The sequence below is a fragment of the Prionailurus viverrinus genome, chromosome A1 (assembly GCF_022837055.1).
Source record: "Prionailurus viverrinus isolate Anna chromosome A1, UM_Priviv_1.0, whole genome shotgun sequence".
In the NCBI taxonomy this organism is placed as follows: domain Eukaryota; kingdom Metazoa; phylum Chordata; class Mammalia; order Carnivora; family Felidae; genus Prionailurus; species Prionailurus viverrinus.
In genome coordinates, this window is record NC_062561.1 from 36038734 (window position 1) to 36053858 (window position 15125).

General features: G+C 33.7%; 1 protein-coding gene across 2 annotated transcripts in view; it reads right to left on the reverse strand.

Moving 5' to 3' along the window:
- Positions 1-15125, reverse strand: part of DIAPH3 (diaphanous related formin 3) — a 504348-nt gene that overhangs the window by 166583 nt on the left and 322640 nt on the right. The window contains exon 25 of one of the 2 annotated variants that reach the window (XM_047871375.1): positions 7022-7157. In XM_047871375.1, the coding sequence (XP_047727331.1) occupies positions 7022-7157 (136 nt within the window). Of the gene's footprint in view, positions 1-6983; positions 7158-15125 lie in introns of those variants that run through there. The other variant, XM_047871365.1, reaches the window with a different exon arrangement.

Below are 15125 nucleotides of genomic sequence, written 5' to 3' on the forward strand. Positions count from 1 at the left end.
GCATAATATTTGAATTCTATTATCAAATGCCCTATTCGTTTCCATGATTAAGAAACAGAAATGCAGTCTCGAAAAACTTGCACATAATCACATAAAATTGCTATTACTATTTGTCTTACTAGAAATGATTACACATAAGAATAGCTATGCACTTCAAACAAATAAATACCAGTGTCTATACTTACTAGTTTCTACATCAGATGTTTCATACTTTGGGTATCTTCTAAATTAAGATAATTCAAATTTAAACATCAACCTCAGCAAATGTATTCAAAATTCACATACTGATTAACTAGACATCATGAAAATGTAGTTAAATGCAGTTAACTTCTTTGTTTGCTTAATGTAATACCAAATCATTTAACAGAAATAATCAAAACTGTATATGTGAATATTTTAGAGACCTTCAGGCTAATTATTTTTAAGAAAACAAAAATCAGAAAAATGACCTTTGAATGCTGTAGTAGGACAATACGAGATTCTGGGCTTTCTTAGTCTTGCTGCTGAAAAGGATTTTCAATGCTTCATTTTTCTTCTTAGGGAAATGTAGCCCACTATTCTATTTTTATTTTCATTCTATTAACAAAAATCACATCCCAAAATGATAGTGATAATAAATAGCACACTTGAAAATAGTTACCTGCTCTTTTGCCAAGGGCAAGTAATGATTTATGGTGGATAAGGAAGAGCAGGGATTTAATTCACTCCACTACCTCAGGTGGTGATACAAGAATTTGTACATCTGTGAAAGAACACAGTTCTTATTTGCATGGTGCAAATACTAAAGCCATGAAAATGTATGCAAGGAAGCTCCCTGTGGGTTTATGACGGGGTTATGTGAACATTTTTCTCTCCCTCTATCATTCAGGGCTGCGTGCCCTACATATGAAAATAAGATAAACCCAAAAGTTCCTGGGCTAGAGAGGTGACACAGCACTAACGCAGATTCAACAATTCGCCCTTCAACATTTTTTTTGAAGAATAGGAAAGCCAAGCTGAAAACTTCTACAAAGACTGAAGCAGTACCACGCTCCATACTAAAATAGAACACCCACAAGGAAAAATAATATAAAGTTTTAACTCACAATAAGATGTTTAAAAAATAAACCATATTGGCACATATGGTACAGGATATAAACATGAACCTAGTTAATTATCCTATCAAGTTCTGAGGAGTTTTATAACCAGTGTTTTAAATTAGTAAGTTCCATATACATTCACATTCTTAGTTCTCTAACACCAAATTTTGTCACCACCACCCACCAGGCCAGCCAGTCCCCATCTCCATCTTATTATCCTGTCTTGTTTTACTTCATATGACTTTTTATAATTTGAATTATCTTATATATGTCGTTGTCTGATTCACTCATTACTATTATAAACTTCACTACAGCAGGGACTTTACTTATCCTTATTTATCACTGCAATCCCAGTGTATAAATACAAAAACTATTTTTGTTAAATAAAACAAAAGTGACCTATTAAATTTCTTTTCTACATCAATGAAATGGAAAATCATAGCACTTATATGTTTCATAGTAATAATACAAGGTTTCCATTAAAGATGGTATTTGTCAAGTATAGAAATTGCATAAAATACGGTGTATCTGTTAAGAGTGTCAAAAATGGATATTTTGCATAAGAATATTTGCAGTAATTAAAAGTGCTAACTAAGTTGACATACTACTTTATTAACTTCTACTTCATAAAGCCTCCAAATGTTATAGAACTCATAATTTGACAAAAAATACATTCTACATCTACTATGGAAAGTAAAAAGTTATTGCATATTTATACTATTTTTAAATATGAAAAAGGTAGCAACAAATAATAATATATTTAATACTTATGTGACTAACTTGAGTATAGCAACTATATTAAAAGACTGAATACTTTGTCCCTCTATATTAACAATCTTCTTATGTTTGGAGGAAAACTAAAGATCATTCAGAATAATCATCATTTATTAGCGTTTTACAAGGTGTTTCACTTTGGTGAGAATATTATATGATTAGGTGCTATGAAATAGCACCTAGATTCTTTAAAACTCCACAAGCTACAGAGAAAAAAAAAAAATCAAAGTTGACTTCCAAAATTTTAAAATGTTTTTAAAAGAAAGAAAATCTTTTCAAAAGTAGCTTCCTATCTGAAAGCTTTCTTTTGTATCAAATATTTTATCATCTTGTATCAAATGACTTTCTGATTAAACCTATTAAAATATTCACATATAATATACAGTATTTAAAGATGTATTGTCTTAAAGTATTTATTTAATAACATCTATATAAAGTGACAGTACCCTATCTTTTGAAGAAAAGTCTCCTGGAAAATGTCCAAATTTCTGGAATACAGGGACCTTAGCAACTAAGGTTTTGGGGGAACTTTCATCAAGTGAGAGCCCTACACTTATTTGAGACCCAGATCACGTTTGGGAAGATATACTATAAAGTTTTATAAAGTAATCCAACAGGGGCACCTGGGTGGTTCAGTTGGTTAAGCATCTGACTTCGGCTCAGGTCATGATCTCACAGTTGGTTAATTCAAGCCCTGCATTCAGCTCTCTGCTGTCAGCACAAAGCCTGCTTTGGATCCTCTGTCCCTCTGTCTCTGTCCCTCCCCTGCCTGTGCTCGCTCTTGCTCTCGCTCTCGCTCTCTCTCTCTCTCTCTCTCTCTCTCTCTCTTTCTCTTTCTCCAAAATAAACATTGAAAAAAAATAAAGTAATCCAATAGGTCAAATAAGATGAGCTCTATGATTCACAAAGATGCAAGAGAAACCTTCCTATAAGTTTATTTTTAAAAAGTTAAAATCTACTTTAACAATTTAGAAAAGTATTGTCCTCTTGGGAATGCAAACTGGTATAGCCTCTGTAGAAAAGAGTATGGATGTTCCTCAAAAAGTTAAAAATAGAACTACCTATGATCCAGTAATCAACACTACTGGGTATTTATCCAAAACATTAATTCAGAGGGACACACACACCCCTATGTTTACTGCATTATTTACAATAGCCAAACCATGGAAACTGCCCAAGGGTCCATTGCTGGATGAATGGACAAAGAAGTGGTGTATGTATGTGTTCATGTATGTGTTCGTGTGCTCACACATATATGCATACATTCTTTTTTAGGCTTTTTAATAATATTCCATTGTATATAATGAATATTATTCAGCCATAAGAAAGAATGAAATCTTGCCATTTGCAATACATAGATGGAGCTAGACAGTATAATGCTAAGCAAAATTAGAGAAAGACAAATACCATACGATTTCACTTATATGTGGAATTTAAGAAACAAACAATGAGCGATGAAAAAAACACAGAGAGAGAGAGAGAGAGAGAGAGCGTGAGCGAGAACAGCAAACCAAGCAACAGATTCTTAACTATAGAGAACGGACGGTTAACAGAAGGGAGGTGGGTGGGGGAGGGGTTAAGTAAGTAATGGGGATTAAGGAGTGCACTTGTGACTTGTGATGAACACTGGGTGATGTATGAAATTGTTGAATCGCTATATTGTACACCGGAAGCTGATATAACACTTTATGTTAACTATACTTAAAAGAAAAGAAAAAACCAAAATGTCCTCAATACAAAATTACTTATGTGAAATAAACACAAACCAATTATTAACCATAATTATTAACGATAATTATAACCATAATTGATTTGGTAAATTTCAGAAATAGACCCTAGTCTATGAATGATTAAGCAAGAATTATATTTAAGTGGAACAGAATAGTATTATGAATATCTGAAGCTAAAAAAATTTGAAGTGGATATAAAATTGCTGTAAAGATGACTTTCTAAACTTGAGCAAGCGAAAGTTATAACAAAATTATAGAAAATGAAACATTTTTATATTTCAAACTATAAAAATCAAAAGCCAAATTGAGAAAATATACTTAAAAGGTAAATACTGAGGCACAATGAGCTGATGTGTGTAAATCATTAAAAACAAGACGAATGCAACACAGTTCACAAAGAAGGAAATACAAATGGACTAATAAACACTTGAAAAAATGTTCAACTTTAGTAGCACTCAGAGAAATGTAAATTAAGACAAAACATAATTTTCTAATTTATTAACAAAAATCTTTAAAAAAATGAGAATATTCAACCGAAGAATATTCATAAACTAACAGCTTTATTTTTTTTTAATTTTTTTTTTCAACGTTTATTTATTTTTGGGACAGAGAGAGGCAGAGCATGAACGGGGGAGGGGCAGAGAGAGAGGGAGACACAGAATCGGAAACAGGCTCCAGGCTCTGAGCCATTAGCCCTGAGCCTGACGCGGGGCTCGAACTCCCGGACCGCGAGATCGTGACCTGGCTGAAGTCGCACGCTTAACCGACTGCGCCACCCAGGCGCCCAATAAACTAACAGCTTTAAAAGTTGGTGAAATTAGAATATACTTTCAGAAATCAATTTGGCAACATGCATCAAAAAGTCTTAAAACTATCCTTTTCTATTCTATATCCTAATAATTATGAATATTTGTCAATCATTTATACATAAATGTATAACATTGAAAAGATAGAAATAATTATTGTTCTATGACCTCATTACTGACTAATGCAAAATAAATTAGATATGGCATATCCAGGTATTACAAATTACAGATTAAGAATCACAAGAATAACAGGAAACATTGAGAAAGTTCAGTGAGATGCTAAACAACATATTTACTCTATCATATAACTGTTTTTGAAAGGTAGAAAATTTTAAAACTGAAAGAAAAATGTGCCAAAATATTAAAAGTGATTTTTTTGGATAGGAGGATTATCGATAATGATCTTTTGGTCAACCACTTTTTAAGTGTTTTCTGTAACACAAAAGTATTATTATTTTTTTTTTTATTTTTTATTTTTTTTTTAAATTTTTTCAACGTTTATTTATTTTTGGGACAGAGAGAGACAGAGCATGAACAGGGGAGGGGCAGAGAGAGAGGGAGACACAGAATCGGAAACAGGGTCCAGGCTCCGAGCCATCAGCCCAGAGCCCGACGCGGGGCTCGAACTCCCAGACCGCGAGATCGTGACCTGGCTGAAGTCGGACGCTTAACCGACTGCGCCACCAAGGCGCCCCAAAAGTATTATTTTTTAAGTTGGAAAAATAAAATAAACTTAGCTATTCTTAAAAATGAAATGCCTTCAGGAAAAATGTAAATTTGAATGAAAACATTATTGAGATTACATTGGATCTAACATATTCTTAAAATTTTTGCTTCCTATCAGGTTTTAACTTTCCAGATTGATAGAATAGAGAATTGCTGAGAGGCTCAGTATGATAGACCAGGGGGTCTGGGCAAAATTCACAAACAGTACAGCCAATTTGCCATCATATAAGTCATCTAAATGACTCTGGCCAATACTAAATGAGCCAGTGTTCGAATACCAGAATGTCTGGTAAATTAGGCAGTATTCAATTATTTTAAAATGATTTCCAGAAGCATATTCTTAAAATCAATGTTAAACCTTTCTGATCTCCATTTTAGTTAAAAATTTTTGAGAATACTTCCTGAATTTCAAGCGTACTCTTCTAAACAAGAAATTGTGCTTACGATTATTTTTTTCTCCTGGAAGAAACATGTGTGATACATTAAGGTACTCAGTTTGCTTTATTAAAGGTAAAATATGTCTGTAAAAGTGAAAGCAAAAAAGGCAAAAAGGCATCTCTGTCTACCCCTGGGGAAACTTTAGGTGAATTTGCAGCCCTGAGTTGTAAACTATGGTAATTTAGCAGTGAAGGTGATGGATTTTAATTAAAGCCTTCTGCAATCCTTAGTGGCTTAGAGGTGGAAGAGCCAAAAGTTTGAGGGAGTGAAAATGTAACTACAATTTCCTTAATTCTTTTGCTTCTAAGTTAGTGGTATCTTTATCTCTCTATCTATCTATTTATTTTAAGAGAGAGAGTGCACCTGTGCACATGCGAGCAAGCAGGGGAGGGGTAGAGGGAGAGGCAGTGAGAAGCTCAAGTAGGTTCCATGCCCAGTGCGGACCCAACACGGAGCTGGATCCTGTGACCATGAGATCATGAGCTGAGCCAATATCAAGAGTCAGACGCTTAACCAACTGAGCCACCGAGGAACCTCAGTTCATTGTATCTTTCAGCTTTGGAATATATACATATATATATACACACATATATATGTAAATATATATATGTAAAACTGTAAAGCTGTTACTTTTCTATTTTTAATTTTTTTCCAAGAGTTTTTACTAAAGAAAATTTCAAAATATACAAATGTAGAGCAAATGAGACAGTGAACACACCCTTCCCGTTAAGCACCCATCACCCAACTTTGGCAATTACTATTTATCACCAATCTTGTTTCATCTACAAATTCCCCTCTACAAACTTCATCTACAAATATCCACTTAATTCCCCAGTCATGCTACAGTATTTTGATTGAAATCTCAGACATATTTTTGTTTATAAAATTTCAGTATAAGCCTCTACAACATACTTTAAAATATATTCACAACAACATTGTCCTGTCTACAGGGGAAACATAATATTCAAACTTTTCAGACTCCCTTTGTCTACATTTTTTTGGATTAGAATATATGTAAGTTTCATTTATGACAACTGATTGATAAATCTCTTAAGACTCTTTTAAATCAATACATTTTCCCTTCATCACTTTTTCCCTCCCTTAGAGTATCTTGTTGAAAAAATACTAGTTACTTGTCCAATAGAATTGACCCCTTTTCTATAGTTGTTAATTTATTGGTTGCCATAAATTATTACAGATTCGTTATTGATGTAGCAGTCAAGAGAGTGGGAATACTCTGGAACTACAAGAGTAGACCAGAGGACCAATATCACCTATGACCAATGACCAGTTAGAATAAAAGCATTACTTGTTACTAACAAGTAAACTAAAGGAGGAAAGCCCATTATTTAAAAAAAAAAATGCTCTACATTTTAACTATACAAATAAGTGACTGTATCTTCTTTTTTTCACTGAAGTTTATTAAACTGCTAATAAAGGTACAAATTGCAAATTTGACAGTACTCACCAGTCTTCATTTCTAACAAGCGCTTTTTCTTTTGTTGGCGTTCAAGTCTTTCTTTCTCTGCTAATTCTTTGGCTATTTGGGCACGTTTTTCCCTTTCCTCTGCTTCTCTTTTTTTGACGTTCTCCTTTCTTGCTTGCTGTTACAAACAAATTTTGAAAAATGATCAATTTTAACCACAGTGATTTCACAAAGAGAATGGAAAATTATTAATCTGTAGAGCTGTGATTAAATATCTTTTAGATAATGGCTACTTCTAATATTAGTAACAGTCTTTTAAAAGATTAGCACATGAACCCTTGCTAAATATGGATCTATAAATACAACTTATGTTTAAAGCACCTGCATCTTAGTAGAATCAACTAAGAGAAGGGAGACGAAACTAAAAATAAAAAAAGCACTTAATTGACAAATCAAAACTGTTTCCCTATATATATTTCCAAGAGGGTCTAGCAAATGTATTTGAGTCTTCCATACATCCTCTGCTAGGTAAAATATTGAGTACAAAAAAAGCAATTGGAAAAATGATAGAAAAGAGCTAAAAGTTTGCAAGGACTGTTTCATATAACAATCAATCATTTAATGATTTCCTCTCAGATAAAGACAAGTGTCATAGGATGACTAGAGGAATATTTGGCGTTTCAAAGTCAGACCTCTGACTTCTCATCAAAGTCACCAAGTCACAATTATGGGATCTCAATAGGTATGTGATTTAATTCCTTACTTTCTAAGTTTTATACAAATCAAGAAACACCTCTCATGTGTCATTAGTGGGAATTAAGAGGTAAACAAGGATTTTTTATGTGCCAACAGCATAGCTCATGCTACAATCTCCTGTGTTCTCAGCACCAATGAATTCAAACAAGCTATCTAATTGCTAGTTTATCACTAATGGTATTAAATAGAAAGTGCGCAACAAAACTTTAACAAGTAGGTGGCTTTTTTTATTTGGGAGGAAACTTTCAGTTTTCTACTGTCATAGCCTTGTTTTTGTAAACCCTAGAGACAGCGCAAGTTCTTCACTAGAAATCAAATAGCAAAATTTAAAATTATCGACCAAAACAATGAAAAGCACATGGGAAAAGAGAAAACAAAAATCCTTGAGGCAATATTAATTCATACATCTAGCCCTTCATTCAAGAAATACTGAGACACTGAGTGGTAAGTGGTATTATTCCAAGCATTTGACATATATGTGTGTGTGTGTACATACACACACACACACACACACATATATGATTTATAATATACATGCATATGCACATACACAATTCTAAAACAAGTTCTTTATTCTGTGTGATAGGGTGGTACAGGAAGCAAAGACAGAAAATAATAAGAAACTTTTGAAAAAATTGTATCATGAAAAAAAAGAGTGATGTGATAGAAGGCTTGGGGGGGGGAGTTACTTCATATTAAGTGGTATAGATAAGGCCTATATCAGATAAGACCCCACTCACTGATTTCATTGATGCTGAAACTTCAATATCAAGAAGCTAGCTAGGTGATGATCTGGGGGAGATCAAACACAAAGGCTGTTGGTGGGTTTGAGAGACAGAAGGCCAGTATGGTGGTATAAGATGAGGTCAGGAGCTGTGCCAGATCATTTAGAGTCTTCTAGGCTAACATAGGGAAGGTTGGACTTTCTTTTAAGGGAACCAGAAAACAACTGGAAATTTTCAAGTAAGAGAATGCAAGACTAAGCACTCTAAGATACAAGTGCTAACCAACCACCTTTGTTCCAAAAAGTAGGATCTCCCTCTTAAGCAAATGGATTTGTTCACTGTCTAGTGTGTAAACTGAGGCAAAGGTTGGGCAGTCTTATTAGCTCTTAAAAAAGATTGGGTTTCCCAAGTTCAAGATTTTCCTCCAGTAATACAAACCACTGTGTATGTAGGTATTAAATCTGGCCTTCTTCACGTTTCCCTGTGGGAATTTAGACTCAGGAATGAACAAAGAACTGTTTACTATGGCTGTTGCTATAATAAATTCTGTGACTCTATAGTCTTGTGTTTTCTGCCAACGTCCATGAAACAATGGCAGGCTAACAAGGTAAATTCTCCTACTCCTCACAGTTCATGACATGTATTAATACTATTACTGCTAAGCTATGAAATAGCAGCTGCAGTAATAGGTGCTTTCCTATGCAATCCCTCCAATCCTCAGAATGGATTCTGCATTTTCCACTTGGCACTGGCTGGTTAAATAGTTGTTCACTACAATGATTTCTGTAAGAGGCAGAGGCAAGACTTGAAAGCTAGGGGTAGTCTATGTTCTTTCCACCATGCTGCTTCATATTACGGGAGCATATGTTAGGCACAAAGTATACGACAATAGCCACCATAAGAATTGACATAAGGAAGGTAGGAGAAGGCTACATAAAAGTAGAAAAGAAGTGTGTTTTCAAAGACGAACATGTATACACATCCATGTGTGTACATGCGCACACATGGGTACCCACGTTTGTATATGTAACAAAGATTGAGTAGAAAGACCGGATTGTGGTGGAGAAAAAAACAAGCAAATATTCAAGTGTCAAAACTGTATTTCTTGCTTGAGGGAAATAAATAAGAGGAACCTGCAATAGATAAAAAAAATATCATGTAGCTTATTTGTGAAACTTAAAGTACAAAATTTTCTGATGTAAATTTTCTGCTTTAATGACTGGATGCATTTCAATGAGCACATTTAAAAGACAACTTATTAGCAGACATAATTGCCACACCCTTTTAGTATTCCATTGGGCAGTAAAAAGTCAAAATTACTTCCTAGGACCTATAAAATAATGTTTACATTTAGAAATAAGGTCTGAAGTAATTCTTAAAGTTATTTTACTTTATGGAAAATACACTATTGATTTTCATTTAAAAGCCAATCTCATTTAAAGCATATCTTCTTCTGACATTATAACTATTAGAAGAATTTTAGCTGGAAAAATACCAACAGACAGCACAAAAATAGGTATTTAGTCTGAAACTAATATCCCAGTTCAAACAGTAATTTGGAATTTTCTTTATTCTAAATGTTGAGAAGCAAAAGTAGCCAAAAACGGAAAAGATGAACAGTTAGAGAACCACATTATTCTAGATACAATTGCCTCTTAGTTACGTCAATTCTACATTCCAAACTAGAAAGCAAAATTAGAGAAGAGGTATACATAAAGATGGTTAGCTCTAAGACATTGATTTGTTTGATCATCTTATTTTATTTTCTTAATGTTTATTTATTTTTGAGAGAGACAGAGATAGAATGCGAGTGGGTTAGGGGCAGAGAGAGGGAGACACAGAATCCGAAGCAGGCTCCAGGCTCCGAGCTGTCATTACAGAGCCCAACATGGGGCTCGAACTTACAAGCTGCGAGATCATGACCTGAGGCGATGCTCAACCGACTGAGCCACCCAGGCACCCCAATCATCTTATTTATGTATGTATGTATGTATGTATGTATGTATGTATGTTTTTAGTATAGTTGACACAGTGTTACATTAGTTTCAGGTGTACAACTTATTATTTGACAAGTTTACATATATTATGCTATATTCACCTTATTTTTTTTTTCAATTTTTTTTTCAATTTTTTTTTCAACGTTTATTTATTTTTGGGACAGAGAGAGACAGAGCATGAACGGGGGAGGGGCAGAGAGAGAGGGAGACACAGAATCGGAAACAGGCTCCAGGCTCTGAGCCATCAGCCCAGAGCCTGACGTGGGCTCGAACTCACGGACCGCGAGATCGTGACCTGGCTGAAGTCGGACGCTTAACCGACTGCGCCACCCAGGCGCCCCTATATTCACCTTATTCTTAATGCAGCTTTTTATTTAGTAAACTGGCAAATTAATTGCACTGCCACCAACTACTTTCAGCTATGCAATGCCAAAAACTTTCTTTAGGTGCTTGCAGATCGTCCCAGATAGAGCCCGGTACATGCTCCCGTCTGAAAGATCTATGGGCTTACCAGTCTACAGCAATGACCACAGAGGGTTTTAAAACTTCAGTCACATTTTGACTGTTCAAAGGGATAATCAATAATTTACCTGAGTTCCTAAGGCTCACATGTATTTTATGGTAACAGCAAACTCTAAACTATCTACATAAAAATACACAGGTATGTTAATAACTATGTGTATAAAAACATATAGATATGTCAAATATATGTGCATATGTGTGTGTATATTCTGAAAGAAAATGAGTTCACGATTATTTCCTACCTATAATTTATGTTTTCTGCATAGCAAATGTAACAACAAGAACTTTGCCACAACTAGTTTAAATATACATTATAGCATCATACATTTTGTCTCAGAGAAACCAAAATGACCCAAAGCCAGTGAATTTCAATGAATGTGCACACGTGTGTTGAATTTAGAACAGTCTGGCAGAGTGTAATCCTTCCTAAGTTGTGGCTATTCTCATAAACATTATCTTTGAGTTTATAAACAAATTCCATCATCTTTATTATAAACTTCTGTGACTTGATTTTTCCACTCAACATTATATTTCTAAGATTCATTCACATTTTTATGTATAAACCGCACCTCATTTTCACTGCTTATAATATGAAGTCATCTCCCTACTGACTCACTTATCAGTGGGATTTGAATTGCTTTGGATTTTTGACTATGACAAACGAGGCAGATACATTTTTGCTCACATCTCCCTGTGCATATGTGTATGAGTTTTTTTATGGCAGATCCCATTACTTGGTTCTTAAACCTTTTCAGAAACTGTTGACAGTGTCTTTAAGCAGAAGAGAACAGGACATCTTAGAACGTAACACAAACAGTAAGGATATTCTTTGTTGACACTTTGTTTTTGTTCTAAAAGAGTGCTGGGTCCACTTATAAAATATCATTTGACAATGTGGGTTATGACCAAAATAGTTGGAAACCCACTGCTCTCTTGGGTAGAAGTGGAGTTGATAATAAGGGGAGAAGTTCATCATCAAGCTTACTAGATGGTGTCAAAGAGCTTCCACAGTGTGCCAAAAGATACAGCCACCATTAGTGCATAATCATAGCCTAGATTGTTATCTAGGCATAATCATAGCCTAACCAAATTGTTATCATCAGTCTTCTACTTGGCAGCTTATAATGGTATCCCATCGTGCTTTTAACTTGTATTTCTATGGTTACTAATTAGTTCAAGTTGCTTCTCACATGTTTATAAAACATTTCGATTTCCTACTCTGTGAAATGCCTTTCGGATCTTTTACCCACTTTTTTGTTAGGCTGTTTATCAGTTTCTTAATTTGCAGTTCTTTAAAATATTCTGAATACGAATCTTTTGTTTGTTTTATATTTTAGATTTTAACTGTCATCATACTTCATTTACCTATGTTATCTTTCAGTAAAGAGAAGTTGTTAAATGTAGTAAAAGGTATTTTTTTTAAGAAATTGGGATGCCTGGGTGGCTCAATCTGTTAAGTGTCCGACTTCGGCTCAGGTCATGATCTCATGGTTCGTGAGTTCGTGCCCCTTATAGGGCTCTGTGCTGACAGCTCAGAGCCTGGAGCCTGCTTCTGGTTCTGTGTCTCCCTCTCTCTCTGCCCCCTCTCCCACTCACACTCTGTCTGTTTCTCTCTCTCAAATAAACATTCAAAAAAATTAAAAAAAAAAAAAAAAGAAATCCTTCCCTACTTCAAAGACAAAGATAATCTTCTATGCTTTCTTTTTAAGCTTTAACAATGCTATTCACATTTTAGTACCTACTTTATCTGGAATCAATGTTTTCGAGTAGTATGAGGTGGGGATCCTATTTACTCTTTTCTATTGAAAATGAGTTGAACTGTAACATTTCACAACTAGCCTACCCTTTGCCCACTGATCAGCAAAGCCCATTCTTCTGTATTTCAAGTGGCCATATATGTGTTGATGTTTGGGGGCTGCTTTAGTCTGTTTGGTCAATATATCCATGTCTGAATCAGTAACACTCTGTCTTATTATAGCTCATATCTGATTTTCCTTCTTTAGAATTGTCTTTACTCTTTCTGGGCCTTTACTCAGCCATCTAGTTTTCAGAGCAAACTTACTGAAGTTTTTGGAAAGGTCTATTAGGATTGTGAACAGAATTGCTCTGATTCTGCAGATTTAGATTAAATTGGGATCTTTATGATATTGACTCTTTCTGTTAACAAACATGATGGGGCTCTCCATTGACTTAGGATATATATATTATATATCCTAACTTATTATATGACTTTGTGTGTATATATATATGTGTATAGGTATATATATACTTATATATATATGTGTATAGGTATATATATACTTACATATATATATATAAGTATATAGTGTGTGTGTATATATATATATATATATAAGTGTATGTATATAAGTGTATATATGTGTGTGTGTGTGTGTGTGTATATATATATATATATATAGTATCCTATCAGTTTAGAATAATCATTTCATTAAATTTGGTAAAACTCATATGTAAAACTTTCTGGGCCAAGTATTTAATTTACTTGAAGATTCTAAATAAGTCATTAAATTAAAAATTAGTTATAGACTTATTCAAGCTTTGATTTTCTTTCAAAGTCAGTTTCAATTATGTTATAATTTTTCTAGAAACTTATCTGCATCATCAACCTATCCAGTCTGGCCTATAAATTTTTATAGTGTGCTTGTCTCTTTTTACTATCTTCTGTATGTATAATTATATTCCTTATTACGTCTTTAATATTTTTTCCTCATTAACCTTTTCAGAAACGTATCTAATTGTCTTTTCAAAATAATCATGGTTTAGCTTTTCAAAAATTCTCTAAGTCATTTTTTCTTTCATTCCTTTATTTTCCTATTTTTTCTAGGATTATACAATTCCTTTTTAACTTCTGAAGTCGGATGTTTAATTTTCAGTCATTCTGATTTTTTAACATAAACACTTAGAGTATAAATTTCTTTATACCACTATTTTGCTGTGTTCCATAAATTCTTCAGGTCTAATTTTACTCTAGGATTTCCTTCTTGACACATGAGTTATTTCATGTGATTTTAGAATTTGCAAAACAGAGATTTTAAAATTTCATCCTTTTAAAAATTTCATCACTAATTTCATACTATTGTAGTTAATGAATGAAGCTGCACCTTAGAAATACATCAAGATTTCATGGTCTCTAGTATGTGATTACTTTGATAAAAGTGCCACTTATGGTTGAGAGGTGTACTCTAATTGTTGAGTTGGGTTCTCTATATATTACATTGAATCAACTGTGTTAATTGAATTGTTTAAAGCTCCCATATCTTTAATGATCAATTAGAGAACTTTGTTGAAGATCCAAATATAATGCTAACTCTATCAACTTATTCTAGAAGTTATACATTTTTATATGTTTGTTTTGGTGCCATGTTATCATTCACATGAAAATTTTTGACTTGTACCTTTCTGAAGAATTAAGCTTTCTATCAGCATGAATATTCCCTTGTCTTTAAGTCTATTTTATCTGTTACCACCATAGTTTCCCTCTTTCTTTTGATTAATATTGCATTTCATTACCTGTTCTGTTACTTTAAACCTTTCCATGTATTTGGGTTATAGGAGGTCTCAAACAGCACAAGGCTACATTGTTTATCCAATCTTAGTCTTTAAAATTTTTATCGTGACTTATGAAATATTTGTTTCCACCACCTTATATTATTCGTTTTATTGGTCCTCCTTTATCTATGCCACTTATGTATGTATGTATGTATGTATGTATGCATGTATGAATGTATATCTTTCTTGGTTCATTTCTCCCCCTATGGTTTTGAATCTATGCTGGAACATCAATCCTTTTACTGGTTATCTTGGTAATTTTATCACACAAATTAATTTAACAAGGCCTAACGTTGACTGATAGTTTTATCTCCTTTCCTCTCCTTTGAACAATACAGAAAGATAAAACACCTGAACTCCAAACACCTCATTCAATTTATTTAACAACATTGTCCAGTAGTTAAGCTCTATACCTCCCTTTTCTACAAAACAAGTTAGACATTATTTTATTGTATACGTTTTTTATATTTAGTTTAATGGTAAGTATGCCTTCTTGTCTCTCAATTCTTTCTGAAGAAAAAGAAAATGTTGCTTCTTTAAATACATCCTGTAGAGCTGATGTCAGAAAACTATAAT